Source organism: Micrasema longulum, unplaced genomic scaffold (genome assembly GCF_059751315.1).
Source record: "Micrasema longulum isolate JH-2025_06_02 unplaced genomic scaffold, ASM5975131v1 h1tg000930l, whole genome shotgun sequence".
Classification (NCBI taxonomy): Eukaryota; Metazoa; Arthropoda; class Insecta; order Trichoptera; family Brachycentridae; genus Micrasema; species Micrasema longulum.
The window spans coordinates 440,096-465,240 of record NW_028278121.1 but is presented as its reverse complement, the minus strand read 5'-3'; the positions used below and the strand labels follow the sequence as shown (position 1 = coordinate 465,240).

The following is a 25,145-nucleotide window of genomic DNA, read 5'->3' as shown; positions in this document are numbered from 1 at the left end:
TGCCAAATGACAACAGCACTGATTATTTCGCTAAAATCAAATACAAAGATACATTTCAAAAATGGTTTTTGCTTTTATATTAATATCGGTGAGGCAACTTTTGATTGAAAATCGATTATTCAGATGATCAAAAAAATAATAATAAAAGAAAATTTGACACTATGTAAATCTTATATGCATTAATATTAAGACCCAGATTAGAAACTTTTTTTGTGAAGTTTGTCAACAAAAAAAAAGTTTGTTTCCTGAAAATCACCGGCAGACTTTTCAGAAAGAACTGCATCATCTGCATACTCCAAGTCACACAACTTTAGGGGGGAGTTCACTTCTATACCTCGATCATGTGGTACTGATTTGCATTAGATAAAAAAAGACTCAGATTATGTGCAACAAATTATGTCCTGACCCCCTGATCAGCCTCTCTATAATAATGGACCAAAGATCGAGAAAGTTGACACCTTTAAATACTTGAGAGTCAACATAACTGAAGATTGAAGCATGCACAAAGAGCTCGCAACCCGCCAAGGAATTGCAGGAGCAACTTTTAACATGATGCGTGTTGTCTGGAACTCTAGTCTATACTCGGCCAAAACGAGATGCCGATTATTCAACTCTTGCATAGTGCCAGTACTTCTATATGGGTGCGAATCTTGGCACTGACTAAACCTGAAAACACCAAACTTCTGAGTTTTATTAGTAAGTGCTTGAGAAGAATATTAGGTTTTAGGTGGTTAGATCAAGTCCGAGAACGGACGTAGCAGCCTTCTATAACAAGGGTCTTGAGGATGCGGTGGTGGACCTGGCATGGACACGTACTGCGCATGCGTCAGGAGAACCTGAACTAAAGTTGCTTCTTTAAACCTGCGGGCTCACGCCGTTCTGGAAGGCCGTCGATGACGATCTTTCGACGTTATTCGGCGGAACTTAGGGGCGCTGGATTAACGTGGCAAGAGGCAAAAATGCTGGCTGGCGATAGGGTCTCCTGGAGGCAACTGGTGATATCCACATGCTCCACTTACGAGCGGATGTGGAAGAAAAGAATAATCACATGTATAATTATTTTTTAGAATGATGAGATCCATGTCTATAATATATTTTTATTAAAAATAAATCAGTTTATTTTTTCAAATTTCCGACACCTTTTTAATGGTTTATTTGATTTTTAAATCTTAGCGATAAAGTCGACATTACGATACGTTGATAACTTGAAAAACACACTAAAGCTACTGCATAATCTTTTTATAGGACTTCTGCCACGTTATTGGTCCAATAAACAAGATAATTTTACACCATCTGTCACTGTTTGCACAGGGATTATTTGTTGACTTGTAAGAATATTCCTTTGAAAAAGTTCTCATCACAATCATACAAGAGAGACGCGATTAAAAAGTAAACAAATAATCATCATCATTCCATTTCCGCACCTAATGGTGCATAAGGTACAACATTGGTACACCAATCGCAGAGTATCTTGGTCATTTTTCTTACATGAACGTAAGATGATCAGTCGCTTCAGGTACCAGTGCAAGGACTATGAAATATTTTAGTGTAAAAACACCCTTTTAAATAAATATTTCCTTTCAACTATGTCGGGAATCGAATCTGAGACCTGTTGCATGGTAGGCAACCATAACATCACGATACCAGAACAAAAAGTACAGTCAGGAATACAATAATTCTTTTTTCCTTTTTATATGGCACTCATTAGAAACATGTGATATTTCGTAATTTTAGGAATACTTTTTAAGAGGAAATAGAAAATACATCATTCCATATAAATATTTTATATCATCCATATCGGGAGTCGAACCCGAGACCTCTTGCATGGTAAGCAAACGCACTGAACATGAGGCCACGAAGAGAACTGAGAAATTTAACCTTGGCATCATTGTGCTGAAAGAAGGCATTCAAGGAGTATGCAATATGTACCTATTATTTCCTGTGTCGTTCTTTTTTAAACTACAAATATTAATGTATTTAACATGCTCCTTAATTAATTTAAAAATACATAACGACTCATGCGCTGCGATACTCACCACTTGTTTTTTAATCATGCACACGCTTACAAACCCCTGCGGTGCTATTCTGAACCGCTCTCACGGCCGTGAAAAACACTTATATTATTTACATACAAAATACGCGAGATAAAAGCTTTTTCTACAGCCACGAGAGCGTTTGAAATATCGCCACTAAACAATTCCTCTCTTACAAATACACACAAACACACACTCTTACATTTATATATACATATATATATTTATTTCTACGCACGCACACATTTAAGAATGTACCATAACATAATATGTATAATTGTTATTTACAAACTTCGGTGGTCTGTCTTTCGTTGTGATTCATCATTCCCTTTCCCAACCTAATGGTGCATAGGGTACTGCATTAGTATATAAACCGCAGCGTATCTTGCTCATTTTTTGTTACGTGGAGGTAAGATGATTGTCTTCCGCTTCAAAAACACGTTTTGAAAAAAATATTTCGTGTCAACCATGTCGGCAATCGAACCCGAGACCTCTTGCATGGTAGGTAAATGCGCTGACCACTACACCACGAGGCCGATAACTGTATTTTAACCTTTTCATTAAAATAAATACTTATATTCTAATGGATTGAGAAAAGATGAATTCTTTACACAATTAAATAATTGTAATTTGCTTTTAAAGAATACATTATTGACTTACTTATTGTAATTTATCCCTTTATTCGCTTCATTTGGAATAAAACGAACAAAGTTTTAGGACGAAAACGAATCAACTAAAAAAATCTACTTTTTGGAAAACTGCAAAAGAAAAATGTAAATTGTGACACCTTCGTATTATTTCGTCGAATTTTAAATATTTTTTGAAGCAATCACCAAATGTTGATTAAAAAAATACATACCGAAGGCATCCAACTATGAAGCGTAATAAAAATACATTGTTATAAGTTTAAACAAGAAATTTATTTTGTGAGTCATAATAAGATTTTAAAAAAGCAAACAAATGAATGCACTTTGATAAATAAGATAAATTTTATTAGGTCAGATCAGGTCACCAAACACGTGTTTTTATTTATTCACGAAATGACATAAACTTAAATAAATCGATAAGTCAGAACGAAACAATCACAAAACTAAATAAGTTAATTTAATATTTGTTTAAATCAAGTTAAGTTGCCATTTGCATCGAAATAAAATTGACACAACCGGCTTTCGGTCACTATTTGTTTGGCTGAGTTGCGTCCTTCACACAGAAATATAAACCCCACACTAATTGCGTCGCTTCCGCAACAAAATTGAAAAAAATGGACCCAACTTACCATAATATTAAAAAATTATTTGATTGAATTTAAAAACAAATAGTTGATAAAATAAAAGAACAGAACAATAATTATTTTTTAATGTGAAACAAAGCATTAAAATATTTACAAGTAATTTTCTAAGGCGTATAAATTACTTTTATAAATTTATGATATCTGAGACAAAGGCTCCTAAATACAAAGATAAGAGCTTTTGTTTGGGTAAACAAAAATAAGGCTAAAATAGCACACGAACTCTTGATTATTAACATTTCGTAAAGTCTTTGTCGTACATGTTCAATTATCAAATATCAATTTCAAATTATAGTACCTATCATGATTGGAATTGGCAAAATCACGAATAAATTCAATTGATTTAAATACCCCAGGACCATAAAGTATAATATTTATATTCAAATGAACTCTATCAAAACTTGAATAGATTTTTTCTAGCTATTTTTTCTTTTTTTTCTAGTTATAAGCAGTAAGACTTTGGGTACGCGAGAGGTTGATGAGGAAGTGAGGAAGTTTAACGCTACGGAAAATTGGACATCAATGGAGTTTTCTTACACGCGGTAAAAATTAAAGCATTTAATTGTACGGTGAAGTTTCTCCAAAATGTAAACAAATATAATAAAAATGATTCGACTAAAAATGAACTGCTTTAAAGAAATAGAGCGTTATGATAGATTTCCGGTTTCCAAAAAGCCAACTCACTTATTAGCAGAACTCACCAGGAGAATTGAGTGACGTCACGGGTGGAATAATTTAAAAACTACAAAACTCTACATTATCATAATACGACACGTATTTTTTAATTTTTTTACATTTGATTATTATTGTGGATAATTTACATAGCACTATTTTTGTGAAAAACACCTCATGCGTTGTCTAGTAAAAAAAAAAAAAAACTGATCTTTCTCATTCTATATATGTGGATAATTAGGTAAATATCCAAAGAACGATACAGTGATTGAAATCTCAAATTCAAACTAAAACTTTTTATATCTAACGAAAGAAAATTGTAGGAACATACGTAAACGCACGCGAAAATGCCTTTTCTGTCATGCTCCGTGCGTCTGTAACAGTATTGTTTTTTTATTCTTTAAACCTTTCATAATAACTTTATACGACACTATTGTACACAGTAACTAACGAGTTTGCATCCGTTGTGTGGAGCCCACAATACACAACAAACATAGAAAGGATTGAAAATGTTCAAAGAATTTTTTTTTAATACCTAGATTATAAAAACTATAAAACGCTTTGTACTTACAGCCAATCTGCCAAACAAAATGGATTTTTTACCCTTGAAAATAGACGCACTTTATCTAAATCATGCTATTTATATAAATAATAACGAAGACTCTTGTAACCTACTCTCCAAAATTAATCTATATGTCCCCTTTCGTGTGACAAGAAATGAGTATTTATTCTATTTCATCAGTCTGTAGCACTAACTATGCACAAAATTCTTTCCTCTATCGTTCTTGCTCTAACATAAAGTAAGACTCATTATTTCTGTCTGTGATACGATCCCACTTTGTATTTAATGATGCTCACACTTACACACACCTGAACACTTACTCCCACACAAATACACACAAACAAACCTCTACTCTTACTCTCATACAAATACACATAAACACACCCTTTTGTTGTACCACAATTTAATATGTATGATATTTGAGACTTCGCTGGTATGTCTTTAAACCGTATCTTTTTTATGTTATTATATCATTGTCGACTGTTTGTTTTTGTAAAATAAATAAATAAATAATACCGGAAAAAATAATTAAATAATACTCTTAATGCATTTACACTACATCAAAGGAATGCGCTGATATTTATTTATTTAACTTTTTATACATAATGTTATTTGTACATTGACGGGCTTATTGCCAAATGGCAATTTCTTCAAACCAACCAAAAAAATAATTTTATATTTATAATTCAAGTTACATAACATATTCAATAGAAAATAAAGATTAAAAAGCTAAAGATATATAAAAATAGATATAAGTATTTGTTTATAAATTACCTTAAATCAAAACTATTACTCAATGAGAAAAAGGAAAAAAGAAAGGAGGAGAGATTAAGGAAGAGAAAGGAGATGTTTCTTCAGACGTGATTTAAACAGAGATAATGTAGTAACATCTTTAATGGTGGATGGGAGATGATTCCAAAGTCGAGCCGCATAGATACTATATGAGTTAGAGAAGAAAGAGGAATTGTGGATGGGTATTAAGAGAGTGACTTGAGAATAAGAACGAAGAGGTAAACCATGAACTGATAAAACTGTAGATAAAAATATCTGATTTTTTGCTAATTTTGATAGTCTAATACTTAAAAAAAAAAATGAACTTCCTCATTAGGTGGTTTGTGGCTGAATGGACGTCAGTGGATAGTTTCATCTATCCTTAGCTCTTACTTATTTTTCCTGTCATTTTCTAATATTCCAAACAATTAAAAAAATCCGTTGTCCGTTTTCTTCTCTGTTTAACTATATAGTGTAATTAGACCAAATTGTTTTGGTAGTCTTTGACTACACTTCGCAACAATCGAGATGAGGTTTGGTGAGATCTGGCCTTTAATACTTCCAAACATCTAGAAAGGTGGGATTATTTATTTTTACAACAGTTTGTTTAGCCACGGGCCGTCGATAGTTTTTTACGTCTTTCAGAATTCCAAAAAAATTGAAGTAAAAGACCAGAAAAAATAATATTTAATTCTACCCCAGACTTAATGTAAAAGTCCTCAATATTTGAAAAATTTACAAAAGTAATACGATTTATTATTTATTTGAGAGAAAGGGCTTAATCTAATAAAATCACCAAGTAAGACATATATACAAAAAAATTATTATGAGACAATGGTTTACAAGCGATCATTTCCTAAACTCAAGTTGCGTTAATCTAAGGTATTCGAGGGCCCCGTTTACAACAGGAAATTAACAATGTTATCTTTGACTGTATAAAGAAAAATCGATATTTATGTACGAAAATGAGTATATTTGCATGAACATTTAAAGTATCTTGATCTTTAACCTATAATAATTGAACACGTTTAAAAGAAAAAAAATGTAGGCGTATTCTGCTTTATATACAGAAAAATTAATTTTACTTTGTAAATAAAATTGAAGATAAATATTAATTTTTCATTTTAATTGGGGCCCAAGTTACCACACAGTAATTCAAGGGAGTTTTTTCACAGAGTATGTTAAAGGTAAATATTATATTAATAAATATCGTAAGAATTTTGCTTACATTTATTATTGTGTTGGGTGTTAACATTAGTTGTGTCCTTTTTTTCCAAATTAAAAAATAAGAACTTTAAGTAAAAAAAAATGATAAAAGTTATACGTGATTTGAAAAAATAATCCTGCTCAACAATGTATCGTGTTTGTTTTTACACTACACGTATTATTTTATTTCATTACAAACCTTTGAAATGGAACGTAAAGTAAACAAATGTGAGCATTTTTGACACCTCTTTCAGTTCGTGTTCACTTGACAAAATAAAGCTGCCAAGGCCGCTCGTAATATTTGCGCAGGGAACGGCGAAGATGCTATGAATTATTTATTGATTTCTTGTAAAATATTTACGAGAATACATTATTTAACTTTTTTTTATGTTGTGTCCATTTGTTCTCGTTATTTGGAAAAAAAACGGACGCAACTGATGTCAACTCATAATAATAAATATGCAGATCCACAAAGAAATGCCAGTAGAAAAACTAATAAAAGCTACTATGAAACAGTTACTAGTTACTTTTTCAATGTTTAATTTCATAAGCTGCGATCTAAACTTAATTTTAATCTAGAGCTTTCAATGTTCCGTTCATTCGGTTGGGCATTTTGTATGAAAGCGTGTGTTTTAGATATAATGATTCTAAAAAACCAATTATTTTAATAATTCTGAAAGCATTCTTTCCAATACACCCAAAACCATTTTCAAAACCGAGGGTCTTCTATCGCTTTCGTTTATGTTCTTGATTTTATTTTTACAACCAAATCATCTTACCTGAACAGTTTTAAAAACATTACAAATTTACCCAATTGATTTTACTTTTAGTCTTACGCCTCAGATAACTGTTAAGATAAATGTGTAAAATACCTTTTGATCTTTCTACAGGTAGAAATAACCCAAAATGTTCCTGAGGGGGGTACCAGGAATACTCCAGCTAAAATATGACTTACAACTACGAAAATGTCATTATGATTGTCGTAGTAGTGTTTATAAAACTGTTTCATAATATTTCTAGTTTTCTGCGAAATTCTGCGCGCTGCTTTCGCTGCGACGCGTTTAACAGCACCGATCTAATATCCGGTGCGTGGAGGTACTGCGGGGGGTTATGAGGGAAAATGCATGTAAAATGTAAAGCACGAAATCTTGTGGATCGCGGATTTTTGTGGTTATAGCTTGAAATATACGCCCAAATACATTAGCGAACTGACTAAAATATTGAAGAATATTTAACTGTAGGGAAACGATTGTAATGTTCGCTATTTTCTCGAGGGAAAGTAAAGACAACAATGCAAATAATTATTTTTTTGAAATGGACGAAAAATATTTTGATATTTTTTATACATTTCTTACAGTATAGGGTAGGATTATGCAAAAAATAAAATCAACATGATGAAAACAAAAAAGTTATTGAAAAAATACGCTATCCGGGGTACCCTAGGTACTCCCCCTCCTCCCCACTCATTATGCCCGGATGGATTTACAAACATCAACGTTGTCGGGAAGCGAACTCAGAACTAAAAATGCATGGCAAAAAAAACACGCTTACTTTAGAAAGTCTATTTTTAACTACACCCACGTAGAATTTCCAGTTAAATGAGCTAAAACGTCATGAATTAAATTATTACTTTGGTAGGCGTCGGCGTAAAAGAGTTAAAAACACATTAATTTTAGGAAAACAATAAATTAAGTCTATTTTTAACAACTGTTTGTAAAACAGGTACTACATAGGTACTGTTTCATCAAATATAATTCACCCTATCGAATTATTTCAACCCACGCGGTAGGTCGGTACGTGTGGATGACGTCACGACCGCTCTTATTCGCGTTGTATACAGAGATTGATGATGCCGATCAAGAGAATTCTGGATTGAAACTATTTCGGTTTTACTAAAAGCTGTCCCGGATGCTAAGTTTTTGAGAATAAAACAATTTAGCAATTTGAATTTCCGTAAAACGATCTTTTTTTTATAAGCAGGTTTAATAACTAAGTAGATGATATTATTTTCACTTGAATATTATTCGTTTTCTTTGATTTTGCAGTGCGCGAGTTCCCTGTAAATTTGTATAGAGTGAACCGAATGAATAATAACATCCTATTTACTGTCAAAAGCAAACTTAGTTTTTAAAATTTTGTTTGTGATAAACATTGGAGCCGAACGGACGTCGCGCCGCTTGAGTTATTTTTGATGCAAAAAACGTATTTTTGTCCATTGCATAAAATATTTACGCGTGATAGCTAGCCTATTGTGAAACAATTGATAAAGTATTATCATTTACTAAAATTGGAATGGTATTTTTTAAAAATCATTTTAACCTCGTAAAAAAAATTATCTGTGCTCAAACTCAAATAAATTTGCTTTACTGTAAATGGTACAAAATAAAACGTTGTGTTAAGCACATAACTACACATTAAGGTCAATATTTTGAATAGTTACAGTCACTAGAGTATCCAATTAGCACTGTTAACACATTATTGATGAGATGAACTCGAGAACAATTTTTGTGATAATTTCGTCAAATTCTTGTCACGCATCTAAGGTCAAATTCGTTCTCTATCCCGATTCATCCTGAGACGGGCCGGGCCTCCTTGTACGCAAGCGCCAGTATCTTCTGTTCTGGGATCATGGGAACATCTTGTGCCGCACCTATAGATTTGGTTGGGATGTCAAGTCTTCTTTATGCATTCTACATTCCTCTTGGGCGTACTTGGGACCAACAGTTTGCAACTTAGAAGGGATAGGTTCACACTGACCCGTTTCATCATACTGATTAGACATTTTATCGGAAACGCAGCCGTTTTAGAGAGTATCAATTTTAACGTTTCTGACGGTTATCTCCGACAGAATCAGCACAGCCTGTTTTACCTCCTGTCTTTCAGAACTAACCTAAACTCTGGTAATGCAGATTGGAAGAGCAGTCAAGCAGCTAAACATTATCACTTTGGAGATCGACATCTTTCATATCAGTGAAACTATGTTTAAGAGGCAAATACTCTTGCTATTGGAGAATATTAGATATTATTGGAGAGTATTAGATAACTTACTTCTGCCTGCCTCAGTTTTTTAATTAAACATTTTAAATTAACAACACCATTTCACTTTACGTACACGCTTGCATGTTGCGTTTTTCAAAAAGAAAAAAAAACATTTGAAAATTCATTATGTTAACATTAATTCTTTATAATATTTAAATCATGCATATTAAATACACAATTCTAAAATACATTCGTGTTCAAATATAAAATAAATATGTATGTATAGTTTTATAGTATCTTAAATCATAGAACACTAAAAATATTTGTGAGTGTTTTATGTAATTATCTAGAGCTTTATAGATTTATGAATTATTTTGCAATACATCTCATTTTTTTCTTAAATTTAATAAATTTCTCCAAAACATAAATATAACAGTACTTATGATTTTCTTGTTGTATTACTGTAGAATGTTTTATTATTTAAACTTGCTACTGAATATGCTTTATAATTTTTAGGTTATTTTTTTAAATATAAATCGTGTATAATTTTTAGGTTTAATTTTTTTTATAAATCTTGGGTATAAGGAAATTTATGTTTTAAAAAAAAATATATTAAGCCAAATATGTTAGTATTCTAAATGTTTGTAAAAGGCAGATTTGCCGTTTATGTTAATAAAATAAAATAAGTACCTAAATTCCCTATTACTAAATGCACACCTGGTCCCACCCTTAACTATTGGTTTTTCCCATAATTATAATCACCGTACATGCGGAAATTGATATATATAGCTCTAATGATCTTTAGTTCGTTTTATCTTCACATTCATTTAAAAATGCACTCATAAGGGGAAACAATTGTACGAATTTTTTCGTTTTTGTGTATAAAAATAAAATAAATGATTTTTATATGACTCGAATCACTGTTTGATTTTAACATTAAAACTTACTATCCGTACTGAAATTGATCATGGTAAAATAGGGATTGGAATATAATAAACGGGTCAAGGGAGGAGTGAATATAAATTCTGGAATCAAAAACAAAGCAACTATGTGCTAAATTTAGATCAGTATTGAACGTCTGGATGGTTGAAATAGGTCAGATAGTATATTAATACTGGAACAGCATGAATCCGTACAATCCGTACAAGTAACAAGGGACTATAAATTCTGATAAAGTGTAAAGGAGTCGAGAGGAAAACTAAATAGGAGATGTAGAATGCTGTCCTTAACTCTAATACAAACAAAGCAAATTTTCACCCGCAAGATTTTTAATGACAAAAATTGATACACCCATAATACAATAAATGCACGCACAAGGGACTGAGTATGGTACTTAAAAACAGACAAGATAAATAATGTGGTGAACAAATAAATTATATTTAATAACTCTTTAAAGACTGTGGTAAATGATTGCTTTGCGCGCGTTGAAAATCGTGTTTATCACAAGCAAAAGACGGAATATTTATTCATTTAAAGCTTCAAATATGAAGAAACTAAAAGCAATATCTTCCAGCCAACCAAAAAACAGACTAGTCAAAACTTTGTACTAAAAAAATATAAATATATATAAAAAATACATACATATGATAAAGCTGAATTTAAAAAAACCTCATTATTAAAAAAACCGCTGTTTTTCAATTGGGAGATTATGCTCGCACATTCTAACATTTTTTTTTTTTTTTAAGTACATGATGTTATACGTATCTAAATGATAAGGAATGTGGGATCAGATAATGAGTTTGGAAGGGGAGAGAAAGAGGAACCAGGAAAAGAAAAAGGAATAAAAAAACATATTTGAGAGAAAAAAAAAAAAGTAAAAACTCTAGGAGTTCAGGACTCTGGAGATATATAATAATGTATCAGGAGTTTCTTGAAGGTGGCTAGAGAAGGTGCGTTTTTTGTGTGAAGAGGTAGCTCATTCCAAAGTCTGGCAGCTTGGACGGAAAAAGAATAGATGAAAAATGATATGCTTTGTCGATATTGTAAAGTTTTGACATTTGAAAAAAAACATGGAAACATACTGCTGAGTAATTCTTGTTCCATAATTTATAAAAAATAAACATATGATTTAGCCCTGTTATTGCAAAAAAATCAAAATTAAAAATACGCCGTTTATTTAACATGCGTGCAATAATCGACTGAATTTGTTTCACACAAACACCTGCTACAGAACAGCGTCCCTGATTTTCTTGTTTTGAGATCTATCTTTATGCTCTCTCTCATACACATTTATTGGTGTATTGGCGGACATTCATTGAAGGATAAATATTTTTTGTATTAAATTCCAGCATAGTTATTCAAATTATACTTTCCCATAAGATAAATACATAAAAAAAATATTTTTACTATGTTTTCACCTTTTAAACAATAATTAACAATAAAAATAATGTGACCTCACCGGGGTTATTCGTGCCGAGGACACTTAACAACACACTTTTTTTTTACATGTGATATTATACAAAGAAGATTAAATATACAGAGAAATTACAAAATTTGACAATTTTTGAAAACTACGTATTTATGTTTATATTCAATTTATGTATACCAATATTATTTATATTTTAAAACGTTCAATAAAGGAACAAAAACATAACATAAACTATATGTTTGTGGAGCAGGTGATTTAATATCGGTTCGGGCGAATGAGACAATCCGTTTTACTTCTAGCCAGCTCCACTATTTTATTTATTTATTTGACTTTTTGTACATAATGTTATTTGTACAGTGGCAGGTTTATTGCCAACTGGCAATTTCGTTCAACCAACCAATAAAATAAAAGTTTTATTTTTATAATTTAAGTTACAGAACATATTCAATAGAAAAAGTTTATTAAAAAGCTGAAGATATAGAAAAATAGAAAAAAACGTAATAAATTACCTTAAATCAAAACTATTAATCAATGGGAAAAGGAAAAAAAGATGAAAGAGGAAAGGAAGAGAGATTAAGGAAGAGAAAGGAGATGTTTCTTCAGACGTGATTTAAACAGAGATAGTGTAATAACATCTTAGACGGTGGATGGGAGATGATTCCACAGTCGAGCCGCATGGATACTATATGAGTTAGAGAAGAAAGATGAATTGTGGATGGGTATTAAGAGAGTGCCCTGAGAATTAGAACGAAGAGGAAAAACCATGAACTGATAAGCGTTGAAAATTTTCACGCAGGTATATAGGAGCGTTAGGACAATGAAGTACATTGAACAGAAGTGAAAGGGAGTGATAGTCTCTCCGCTGTCTAATTTAATCTATCACTATCCATTTGTTTATAGTTCCTCTGAACATTTTCTCGTTACAAATAGTTTTAATGGACAGTGAAAGTAGTTAATAGATTTTAATAGCATAATACTCAAAATCCCCTTGGATGAAAGTGGTGTTAGTTTGTATTTATTTAAGTTGTCTTTGTGTCGAGGATCTAGTGATTATATATCAGGTATTGTATCGTATGTATACTAATGTGACATCGCAGCCACCTAAAAAGTAAAACGACTTTATAAAATTGTAGGAAATGTTAATTTACAAGGCTTTTGTGGTGAATTAATCAATATGGTGCGATGCGTTATAATATGTATTAATTGAATGAATCGTAACACGTTGATTGGAAAATAAATTTGTGGCCAGCTGTAACATCGAAACAAACAAAATAAATTAATAAGGTATGAGTAGCTTAGTTGTGAATTCGACAGGCTATTGATGAAAAAAATGAGTCATGCTTCAAAATATTTTATGAAAAACCTAAAAATATACCTTATATGACTGATGCTCATAGTTAGAAAAATATATTTACGGATATTGGTAATCAATTGACATAATATCCGATTACTATATTTAATAACACTTGTATTTCATAATTATCTGCATGGTATCATGATGAATCATTTCTTTTTTGGGAATTCATTGAAGATCGTCTTGATTCAATTTACATTTGTAAATTCATGTTTGACATGCTTAAGAGGATATGCGCAAAGAGCAGACTGATGAATAGGTATTTGAATACATTGTTTTTTAGACACTCTCTCGCATATTTCTTATTTTCAAAAATAGTTATTGTATTAGTATACAGTACGTACAAAGACGGCGGATAAAAAAAAAAGCTTGAGTGGCCCCAATTACTATAAATGACTTTTTTTTTTAAACAATGGAGACACGCTACTTGTAGATATTTATAATGTGTTAAAAAATTATCATTTTTTGTGCCATAATTCAGGGAAAAAACACGGGAATACGTTTGTAAGAAGAATAATTAAACCACGCATCTTCTCAAAGGTATTTTCCTAAGAATTTTTTTGCGCAACAATAGATACCACATACGTACTTTCATTAAAAATACACATTTGTACACCATATTTACTACAAGAGGTATGATGTGTTAGGATCTAGTAAGATGGTTGGCTCCAGAGAAATTTCAAATTTTATTATCTAGCTCAGTGTTTTTAAACCTTTTTGAATGAGCAACCCCTTTAGAGTTAAAAAATTTGGCGACCCCTCGGGACCTAATTTAATGTTCCATTAACACGGGCATATCCGAAAATAGAAGCATAATATCTGTACCTCAGGAGCAGACGGATGCAAATCCAAACGTCAAATGAACTTAGTTATGCAGAAAACAGCCAGTCCACAATTTTGAAAAAATGATATTTTTGTGTTATCAGATGTAGTAAGGTCAATTATATATTCTGTTAAAAACAGCCAGGCCGCTTTCATTAAAAAACTGTAGCAATCACCTTCTGAAAAAAGTGTCAATCACAAAAACGGCATTTCTCAATTTGCAAAAAGCACCCACGGCACTGGAAAAATCTTGCGGTATCTTAAAAATCATTAAAACTGGTCAAAAAGGTAATTACATTCATGTTTGTAATATTAACAAATTAATGTATTTATCGTTTATTATTTGTCGAAACTAGAAAATATTCCAACTGTTGTGTAGATTCGATTATTCGCTCTTTTCACAAAAGTGCTATTATCTCAGTTTCACTTTTCTATGGCTGGCTGCTTTCTGCATAACTACGTTCAAATGTTCAACCAAAGCCTAATGAATCTACTTTCTCTATTTCTAATCATTTATAGCATTTGTATTTTCAGTATCTTAATACATTGGTTCTTTCATTTTCAGACTTAAAATTCTTCAAAATCAATAGACATGATCGTAAACTAAATATGAAAATCGAAATGTCATTTCATCGAATTCTGGATTTGCATCCATCTGCCTCTGAGGTACGATATTAGGGTTGCATACATCGCTGTATAGCTCTGTAGTTTGAAAAAAAACATACATATGGTCGGTTTGGTTCGTTTTTTTGTCGTAATAAAATGCCCCTAATACAATCTAAATAAGATCATTGTCAACACAATGCTGAGATGACCTGTTTATGGCAATCCCGAGATTAGCTCTTATCAAGACAACAAAAAAAATAATATGTATCGTTATTATGAGCGCTATGATTTTTTAACGTTTTGTATTTCTAAAATTACTCCGCGTGCGAATTTTTAAGTTCTCTTTCGCTTCTTCCCGATCAGTCTGCCGATTGGTCCGTTGACGGTAAGTAAAACGGTCAATTTTACATCGATCGATAAGGTGGTTGATAGGTTTCTTCATTAAGGTTTAAAAAAACAGATATTTTTTGATAATCATTGTTTAATAAGTCCACTTATATTCACTTCACACTGCCACACGCATACAATACTCACAAACCCATACACATAAACATAATATAAATATATATACTCACCCTTACTAACATGTACAATAATAAAACTGAAACACCAAATTTTTAGTGACTAAAACAAGTACTTAGCATAAATATTATTATGTTACAAAAAAAGTTATCCTCATAATGTAATTGAAACACATTTAATGTTTATATTTCTATCGAAATATTGAAACCATTGTATAAACTCAAAAATGTGTTTTGATTTTATGAGAAAAATAAAATAAAATAAAAATCTTCCACAACTCTCTTATCATTAGTTGACCCATATGAACTAGTCGGGTCGTACAAAGTAGTTCGTTTTTATTATAATATTTCTTTCGTACGTTTTCCAAAATCTTTCCCGTATAGTTTAATGCTCTAATAAAGAAAAGAAAAGAAATAAAGAAAACATTTTTTTAATCTAATTTCCCGTACGGCTGAAGTTCCTCATTGAAATGTAAGGTATTTAGTAACCCGTTTTTGCTTATTTTAACAATGGTCGTTAAATCATATGGGATAGAGAAAAATCTTTCATATATTTTTGTTCCTCACTAACGACTTTGATGTCCATATTGCCGAGTTTAATACTAGACTCATTTCTCATGCTCATCAAAAATGTACTTTCAGGTTTTACATTAGCTGGCATAAACAGAGTTAACACAGATTAAGATTTTAATTACTGATACGTGAATGTTTATGTATTCAACCCTACTCAATATTTATGAAATTGACTTGGTTGAATACAGTGCGTATATACTCCTCCGCAGTTCGGGTCTCGCTTTGGGAACATTTATGCTAAAATTGGACGGTAACCTTTCCACCGTGGTAAATAATCCGTAATACTAATTACGGATTCCTAATAATATTTGCACTAACACACGATGCAAAAAACAGAGAATTCTGCTAATAATTTACAATAAAAACTTTTCACGAGCCAAAAAAATAAATTATAAAGTTTTTTTTTTTTTTTTTTTAAAAAGATATATTTGTGTTCTTATGATTTACCCAAATATTTGATTTTGAAGGCCATTTTCAACGAGTTGTAAATAACTCACTGTTAGAAAATGGAATCGAGTTGGGGTAGAGTGGGATTCGAACCACGGACCTTTGGTCCGTGAGTTTGAGACACTAGCCACAGGACCACAACCGGATTTTAAAAGTTATCATTACAATATTTGAGTAGGTCCAAATATTTGTTGACAAAAGACTGGATTTCACGATTCCAGGTATTCTCTATCCCTGTTGTAATTTGTTAATCTTAATGACTCCCGTGGGGGTGAAATCCAGTCTTTTGTCTACAAACATTTGGACAAACTAAAATATTGTTATGAAACTAACCGGTCGAAGAAGAAGTTTAAAAATTGGAAAACTGTTTTCAGGCGTTGCCTAGTATGTGAAATAATTCAGTCAGATGTATCTCTTCACAAAAATAAAGGTTTCAGCTCTTTAACTTGAGTAAAATCAACAAATGGAAGAATTTAAGAAATATGGATGTTCAAACATAGGCAAAATGGTGAATGTTACACAGTGTGTAAAATGGCCACTTAAACGAGCCAATGATAGGTCATAAGCCCTGTAAATGCATATACTTCCACATTCCCTTATTTAAGGTATTCTCCATCCCTGTTGTAATTTTATAATGCTATCGTTTTGTTTTTAAGAAAACTAAAAAGGTATGATTAAATGCTTTATTTTATTTTTATTAAAATCAAAAGAATATTAAAATATTTGTAGATTATGCTATGATTCTGCAAGAAAGGAAGCAACAATCAAAGCAAATGATATTGGGTGCTTTTTTCAAAAAAGTGTGAGAATTTAATTTAGTACCGGCGAAGTGGTGAGTTAGTACTTATAATAATTTTTTTTTTAATTTTTTTTTATTCCAGTAAAATGGCTATAAAGTGCAGAGCCAATTCTACCATTTAAATATATAAACATGAACGTAAATATAAATATAAACAAAAATAAAACAATAAACATAAATATAAACATAAAAAAAAAATATATATTGTAGCACTTATTGTGGTCTTAACATATCGCGCCATCGCTTGAACAACGGTGATTGGATCCACTCTGCAGTGGCTTGGAGAATTTCGTTATTAGACTTTTTTAGGCGTTCCCATAGGCTCCAGGCTCTATTCATATAAAGAGATTATTATTTATTTTGTGAACGAATTTGAACTGTATTTATTAAATACATTTATATTTTAGTTTGAATTTGTATAGGATATGTATTGAATAAACATGTAGAAGTTGTTCTTAACATTTTGACACGGAACCTAATCTTATCTTCCATAATATTTGTGTTTATTTTACGCCGGTGTCTCTCGGAACGGAACCCCGGAGAAAACCGACGTTTATCTGTACGCGAAAATAATTATTCGAAAAAACCGAAAAAAAAAATCTTTATGCCATTGATTTAAAAAAAAAAACTTATTTACATAAATTGAGGACCGTGCTTACAAAGTGAAATTTCTACACAAAAACCAAATGCGTTTTTTTATTGAAATGGGTTCTTCCATGTGAGCTTTATCGATTGGTGAAATAAAATTGTAACAAAACTATATACGAGTATATGCGAAGTTGTAGCGGTTCAAATATCGTGAATTTTTACAAAACGAAATAACTACACTACATAGAGTTTTCACAAAGCGAAATATTTACATATTTTTTTGGGGTGTTAAGTTTTTTAAAATCGAAAAATCACCAACAAAACATGATTTTGACCAAGAAAAAAGAAATATAATAATAAAATAATATTATTTAAAATATATTTTTTATCACTTTATTTGTGCTATTCTGTATGTAAAAAATATATAGAAGGTAAATACCTGAATGTGTATATTTACATAGGTACTTAGATATGTCGGTAGACATATAATTTTACAAAAAATCAGTTTAAAATGATTTCATGCAAAAATAAAATTATTAAATTCCCAACATAAATTAATTTTCCATACATTCCTATCACAAAAATATGTTGATATTTCTTTCTTTGTGAAAATTCGTGAATTTAGAACAATTTTATGTATCATAATTTTCACCAACAAGCTACAAGGAGTGGCTTGGTAGGATTTTAGTTTTAGTAAAAATATAACAAGTGAATTTTTTTTAAAATTGTAAAAATGTATAATTATGTTATTAAATAAAAAAATAAAAAAAATAATAATTTTACCTATTCTACATTTTTGATTTTAAGTGCATGTGTAAGGATTTTATAAATCTATAAAATGTCATTGTTATTTTATTGAAAATCTTAATAGTTTTATTCTCCTGAAAAATAACATTTTGTAGATATTTCGCTTCCTTAAAACGGTCAAACAAAAACAAAATTGGAAAAACAGTAAAAGAAAAAATATAATTAGTCCAAAAAAGTTAGCCTTGATAACTCTATTAAACCATAAAATTGGCATATGTGGTACCCTAAAGGGGTTGACTTTCGGCCCACAACTTTTTCACTTGCAACATGACTGTGTAAACATCGCATGAATTTATGATATAAATTAGAAATGAACAACAAATATGTGATTTCAGTATGCGATATTTAATACTAGATTGCGCAAAAATGATGAGAAATATACTTCTGACTCTTTATTTTGCTTGAATGTATTATTTGAATAATTAATCTTGACAAGGGGTGTGTATCTGTGGTACGTTTGGCAGTGACTGTGTATAATGCTGCGGAGACCTTGAGATGCCTCGATTAGTTCATTTCACAAGAAATAATATCATATTGATCACAACATATCATCAACTTCTGATTTCATTACGTCAGTATAGGTTAAAAGATGCACTAACAGTAAGTAAAAAGTAATTCAAAGCTTTTGAAACTGTCCATAAATGAATAGCTAAAATAATTGAATTGAGAGATAATTACGCATCCGCGTTAATTCATCTGATTTTAACTTAAATAAATCAATTAACCCTTGTGAAGATTTATTTTTTATGCAGATTTATTTTTTGCGCTAAGTCAAGTGATTTTTATACCAGTTTTTCTCATGTACTCGTATATTCAAAATTATATACATTCTAATAAACAAATAACTATAACAGTGTAAGTCACTCTCCAAGAACAAGAGAAAGTCTTTTTTTTGGGGAGTTACAGTTATAAAATTTACTAGATTTTTATTAGAATAAAAAACATGTACCATTTAGGAAAATATATTGATTAATAATAACAATAAAAATAAATACGTTAATAAGTCTATGGAAACATGTGAAACAGTTAAAAACAACAATTATAGTTATATAATGTAAAGACGTAATAAAAGCTTTTTTTTTTTTTTTTATTTCTTAAAAAGTGAAAACTTTTTAATTAACTTTGAGAGTATTGTGCTCATTCCCCATATTATTTTATACCAAACTGCCTCAATATATATATATTTTTATCTAATCCGTGAACCCGCTACACTACATATAATGGGGCCACCTTTCACAATTATGATGAAAAAAACATACAACAACTAGTCAAATTTAGGCGGGTGGTCACGTAGTAGTATCGCAAATCAGGAGGCCCAAGGTTCGAACCCTGTTCTACCGGAACTTGTTTTCTATTTATCTAACACAATTTTTTTAAATATAAAAGATAATGGCATTCAGATATTTGATTAAATCGTAAGAACACCAATGAAGTCTTTGAAAATAAAATATAATTTATTTAATCCAACATATTTATAAAGTTTAGATTTTCAAAGCGGATCTGGTCATGGCATACTGAGCAAAAAAAGGCCTGTCACAAACCTTTCTTGGTGTTCCAGCTGCCTCGCTCTAACTTCAGCCACTGGATCCAGTACAGCACGCTGCTCTCCCAGGAGTCTCTGCCTGTCTAGGTCTCCTTGCATCTGGCCGAAGGTCGCACTGAGACCTTCCAGCTCGAGGGTGTCATCGTCCGCTGAAGAAAAACCCACAATTATAAGTATAACACACAATCATTTTACTTATGAATCTATCTAAAGCAGATAGGACTTCGGATGACGAAAAAATCAGCAATGAAAAATGTATGCAACAATGTTTTTATAATTTTATAATGTTGTATTTTTGTAAAATCCTAGATAGATGTTTAAGATTCGATGACCAATCTCAGGTAAACAAACACCCTGAAAAATAAAATCAAGAAGAGATCAGTTCGCCTTGGATAAAGCTTAAGGCCTATTTCATATTTATCGTCCAAATCCACACGACACGGTGGGGTGGATTTATATTTGATAAAATATATATTTTTTTGTTTGTTAAATTAGTGGAAACTTTTGTACAAACAATATTGCAAAAGAAGATCGAGTGGAGATTAGTCCGCCACATGGCTTACTGGTTAGTACGTTTGCTTGTTATTTAATAAATATGAATAAATTATAATAACAAGAAATTATAATTATAATAACAACAATAAAAATCCAAGGTTCGAACCCCGCTCTACCAATACATCTCTATCATTTACTATTTTTTTTCAATTTTCTATCACGGCTAAATGTTTAATTATTTACGACTAAAATAGAAAAAAAATGTGTAGTATACGAAAAAAATCCCTGTAAATAAATGCCTAAACTTCCACATTTCTGTAGTATGCGCGTTAGAATAAATATTTATTAAATTAAGCTTATTGATTTCTTTATGCTTCATTAAGTAAGTTCATAGCATCTCAGAAACTAATGTATACTGTTGTAATAAAACTGTAAAAATGCTGAACGAGTTTCAATAATGAGCTATGATTTCAGAAAATGTAACGCAAAAAGTAAAAATCAAATACGTAACACAATTTAATTTAATAACTGAATTTAAGTGGTATAATTTTATGTTTTGTTTACGTGTACTCAAAAAACGTATTGTCACGTGAGAAAAAACTTTTCTTACATGCTAATTCTCATGTACATATTTGATTTGTCTAATTTTTGTCAATAACAAGTTAGATATACATATTGCGATAAAATATTTGTACGCATAGATGTATAAAAGTCACGCCGTCGTCACGCGTCAAATTAAACCATAGACCACAGAGAAAATCTATGATAAAGGTATATTTAACGACAATAATCACCATTGACAAAGTTTATGAATCGAATGATCATTCGAATCATTTCATTCACTGTGAAGTTTGAGAAATTCGTCCATCGTCGATTGGTCTATTTGTATTCGGTTAAATTTACTCAAAGTTGGATTTGTTCTACGTCAAGCGGTTTAAAGACGAAGCAATTCAAGCATTGGTCATTTGAATTAATTATACGCGCGACTGTGGTCTGTATTATTTCAAAGTAACCATTTCCTTTCGAATGAACTATTCGATGGAAAGTTGCTTTCATTCGCTTAGTTTCTGCATTCGAACTTATTCAAATTAATAAAATTTACCTATACTTTTTACGTGAGAGCATTTAAAATTATTAATAAGACAAAGCGTTGGTTCGTACATGAATATTCGTATCCCTCATTCTCCATTTTGTCTTACGACTTGAGTCTTCTTCCTCTCCATCGAGTCTCCTTTCTCCGTACAATTCACAAGTAACTTCACACTATACACATCACGTTTTAATTATTTTATTAGCTCGCTATAATCACCAGTCACTTTGTACAGGCCTCTTATCACTACCGCGACTAAAATTACATTGTAAATAGAACATCATTATTAATGCAAGACTTATCAAGTCGTGTTTTTGTGAGCGTTTAAATTCCAGCCAGGATAACAGGCAAATACAATATAAAATAGTACACGTGAAAGACAATTATTTAATGCATTCTGTTGAATTTTACATTGTTACTTCAGACGTGTTTTCTTAAAGCGTTTTGACGGATAAATGGCACAAGAATTACAAGAGTTATGTATTGGAGAACATAAAGGGTGTTCTATTCTAAACTCTTACCTTCTTCAATAGGAAAATATATTTAATAAAAAATCATATCCTGTCACTATCCCAAGAGACAAAAAATACCTTTAGAATAAATTGAGTTCGAAATTGACAAAATTGACGATTAATCAGAATAATACTCTTGTGGTTTATCTAATTTAACCGAATACTTTATTTAAGTCTTTGTTTAGATCGGCGTTTCTTAACCTTTTTCAGCCATGCACCCCTAGGAAATCAAGCACAATTTTCAAGGACCCCCTTAGCAAAAAGAGTCACGGCACGCACGCACTTTTTTCACTAACTGACCAGCGATGCCATCTTAACGGATTTCCTGCCATACCTGGCGTATTTGAGTGCTCTTAAAGCGGAAAAATTTCGTATTTAACGGAATTTTTAAGTTGAGAGAATTCCTGTTGGGTTTGGAGAAAAAATGTGTAAGAGGCATTTCAAAATGAAAAGGTGGCAACACTGTACTTGACTCACTTTTATTCAGTCAGTGTTGCACACTGATCGCTGTTGCACGTTCGCCGTGTTAAGTAAGCGTAGCGATTACGAGACTTTTGGTGGCGTTTATATATTATTGTTAAATGGTCCAGAGATAAGACTGCGGATCCCCATACATATATTTGCGGACCCCCAGGGTACCGCGGACCATAGATTAAGAAACCCTGGTTTAGATAATGAATTATCTTGGTGTGTTTTTATTTTCATCATCATATTCCTCCCCACACTCAGTGGAGCGTACAAAACTGCGTTGGTAAACCAAAAGCAAAGTATTTCAATAATAATTAATAGTTTCGCGCGAATGTTGCGGCGATAAGGAGTTGAAGTAACTGCACTAAACTGATGCTGACTGACTGACTTTTACTGAACTGAACTTGACTGTGCGTTGACTGCCCCTGTGGTCTCTTTACAGGCCACGTTCTTTTGTTCTTCATATCTCCATGGTAGGGACGACGCTGATATACTGAAAGACGTTGATCTCGTGTTTCATAGAATGTATTGAATTCAATTTAATAGAAAACGCTGATTTGTTTTTTTGATTCATGACTCTATATTTCAGCTAAAATTATTTAGTACGTGTGTGTCATTGATCATGGGCTATGAATTCTATAAACTTAAGGCAATCAGTCCTATGCTTTAAGTGCCAGTCAAAAAACAATGGAATATTGCAGTTTCAACCTTTAAATCGATAATTTCTCTTCACTCTGCTAGGAATCGAACTCAGGACCTCAAGAATGGTAAGCAAAGACGGCAACCACTACACTACTTAGCAGACTTATCTCAATGCTCACATTTCCTCAACTCTTCCATCTGTTGACTTTTGTAAAGTAAAGTTATCATTTGGATGATATTCAGATTGAAATAAAATTGTTAAATTTAATCAGTTACTTTAACTAAGTTTATTCGTTCGTGATTTCTTTAACCCAGCCAAGAAAATACACAAGTCGACGGTTCCTACGTATACTGTCGAATGTGCATTTTGCGAGGTTAACAGGAGAGCAAAAACAAAGCTTGATATTTTTTTAGTGTTGTAAAATTGCCATGTATGTGTCACAAAAATGCACATTCGACAGTATACGTAGGGACCGTTGACTTGTGTTATTCTTTAGCTAGGTTAAAGAAATCACGAACGAATAAACTTAATAGTAGTCACAGATTAAATTTAACAATTTTATGAGCAAAATAAACCTTGATGTTTTTTTAATAATGTAGAATTGTTAAACATGTGTCTATTGTATTTAAATAGACACACATTTGGCAATTTTACAGTATTAAAGATATTTCAAGCATTGATTTTGCTTTCCTCGCAAAATGCAGATTCGATAGCATACGTAGGGACTGCCGAATCAAAAAAAAACTTCTGGTTGTAAAATTATGCACGGTCGAAATACGTTTGCATTTTTAAGATAATATTTAATTTAATTACTTGTATATTGTCATTCAAAACAGAACTGCCTGTATATTCCATTGATCTTCAGTAAATAGAGGCGAGGAGAGAAGACCATTAAGCAGTTGGTGCGGTATGAATGGATGATTAATACACGGGAGTGAATATTTGCATACAAATAATCACGCGATATTGAACGGAAAATGAAATTAATTAGACGCGGATGGTAATAAACAAAACGAGCTATGATGTTTGCGTTGCTTCTTAAGGCCCAAGACACAAACTAGCGGGCCGCCGACGCTATGTAGTTTATGTACTGGGTTTACCTATAGGGGTGATAGGATTTTTATAGCTCATGGCAGCCATATTTAAATGTCAAAATTTGACATCTTCTGCTGTTAGTTGTCATGAGTAAAGTTTGCTATTTCATTATGGATCGTTTTACTTAGCCCCAGTGTTTGTTTGTTCAAATATTCTATCAAAATTCGAGAAGTTTCGGTGCTACTCAAAGAGCATTTCGTACAAAATATGGTCGTCATTATGTTTGATCTGAGCTCGCTATTCGTGGCACAATTCCAAAGTTGGAGACTGAATTTAATCTACACAATAGTAAGCCATTGATACGATTTTTTTCTGTGGCGCCATCTTAAATCACAAGTTACACCAACAAACCTAGGACTCTTGATGAGCTCGAGGCCAACATTCGCTGCATCATAGCCTCCATACTATCCAAAATGCAGCACAGAGTCATCAAAAATCGGCATCACTGGATCAATCAGTGCAACAAAAGCCGTGGTCGTCATTTAAACGATATTTTGTTTTAATATAAATGGCATAACACGTACCGTCTAATAAAACCATTCCGCAATTTTTTTGATCAAATTTACTGTGTTTTATTTAAATTTTAAAACATTTCGTTCTTATTGGTAAACCCTTTATTTACAGTTCCACATCCCGTCTTATATTGATCAATTCTAACTAACCAACGTGCGTCCAGCTCAAAGTATTTCTTCAAACTGACATCTACATTAATATATTGGTTCCGTTTATATAAAACGCCTTGCGTGAATACTCTAATTTTTTTTTTTTTTTTTTTTAAAAAAAGAAATATTTGCGTTCTTATGATTTACCCAAATATTTAATTTTGAGGGCCATTCTCAACGAGTTGTAAATAACTCACTATTAGAAAATGGAATCAAGTTGGGGTAGAGTGGGATTCGAACC

At 31.6% G+C, this 25,145-nt stretch overlaps 1 protein-coding gene across 4 annotated transcripts in view; it reads right to left on the bottom strand.

Annotated features, from left to right (window-relative positions):
• LOC148278083 (protein GDAP2 homolog) overlaps positions 1-25,145 on the bottom strand; it is a 202,617-nt gene that overhangs the window by 52,844 nt on the left and 124,628 nt on the right. For 3 of the 4 annotated variants that reach the window (XM_088231898.1, XM_088231899.1, XM_088231901.1), the window contains one exon: positions 19,938-20,088. In XM_088231898.1, coding sequence (XP_088088024.1) covers positions 19,938-20,088 — 151 coding nt within the window. Of the gene's footprint in view, positions 1-19,937; positions 20,089-21,595; positions 21,801-25,145 lie in introns of those variants that run through there. The other variant, XM_088231900.1, reaches the window with a different exon arrangement.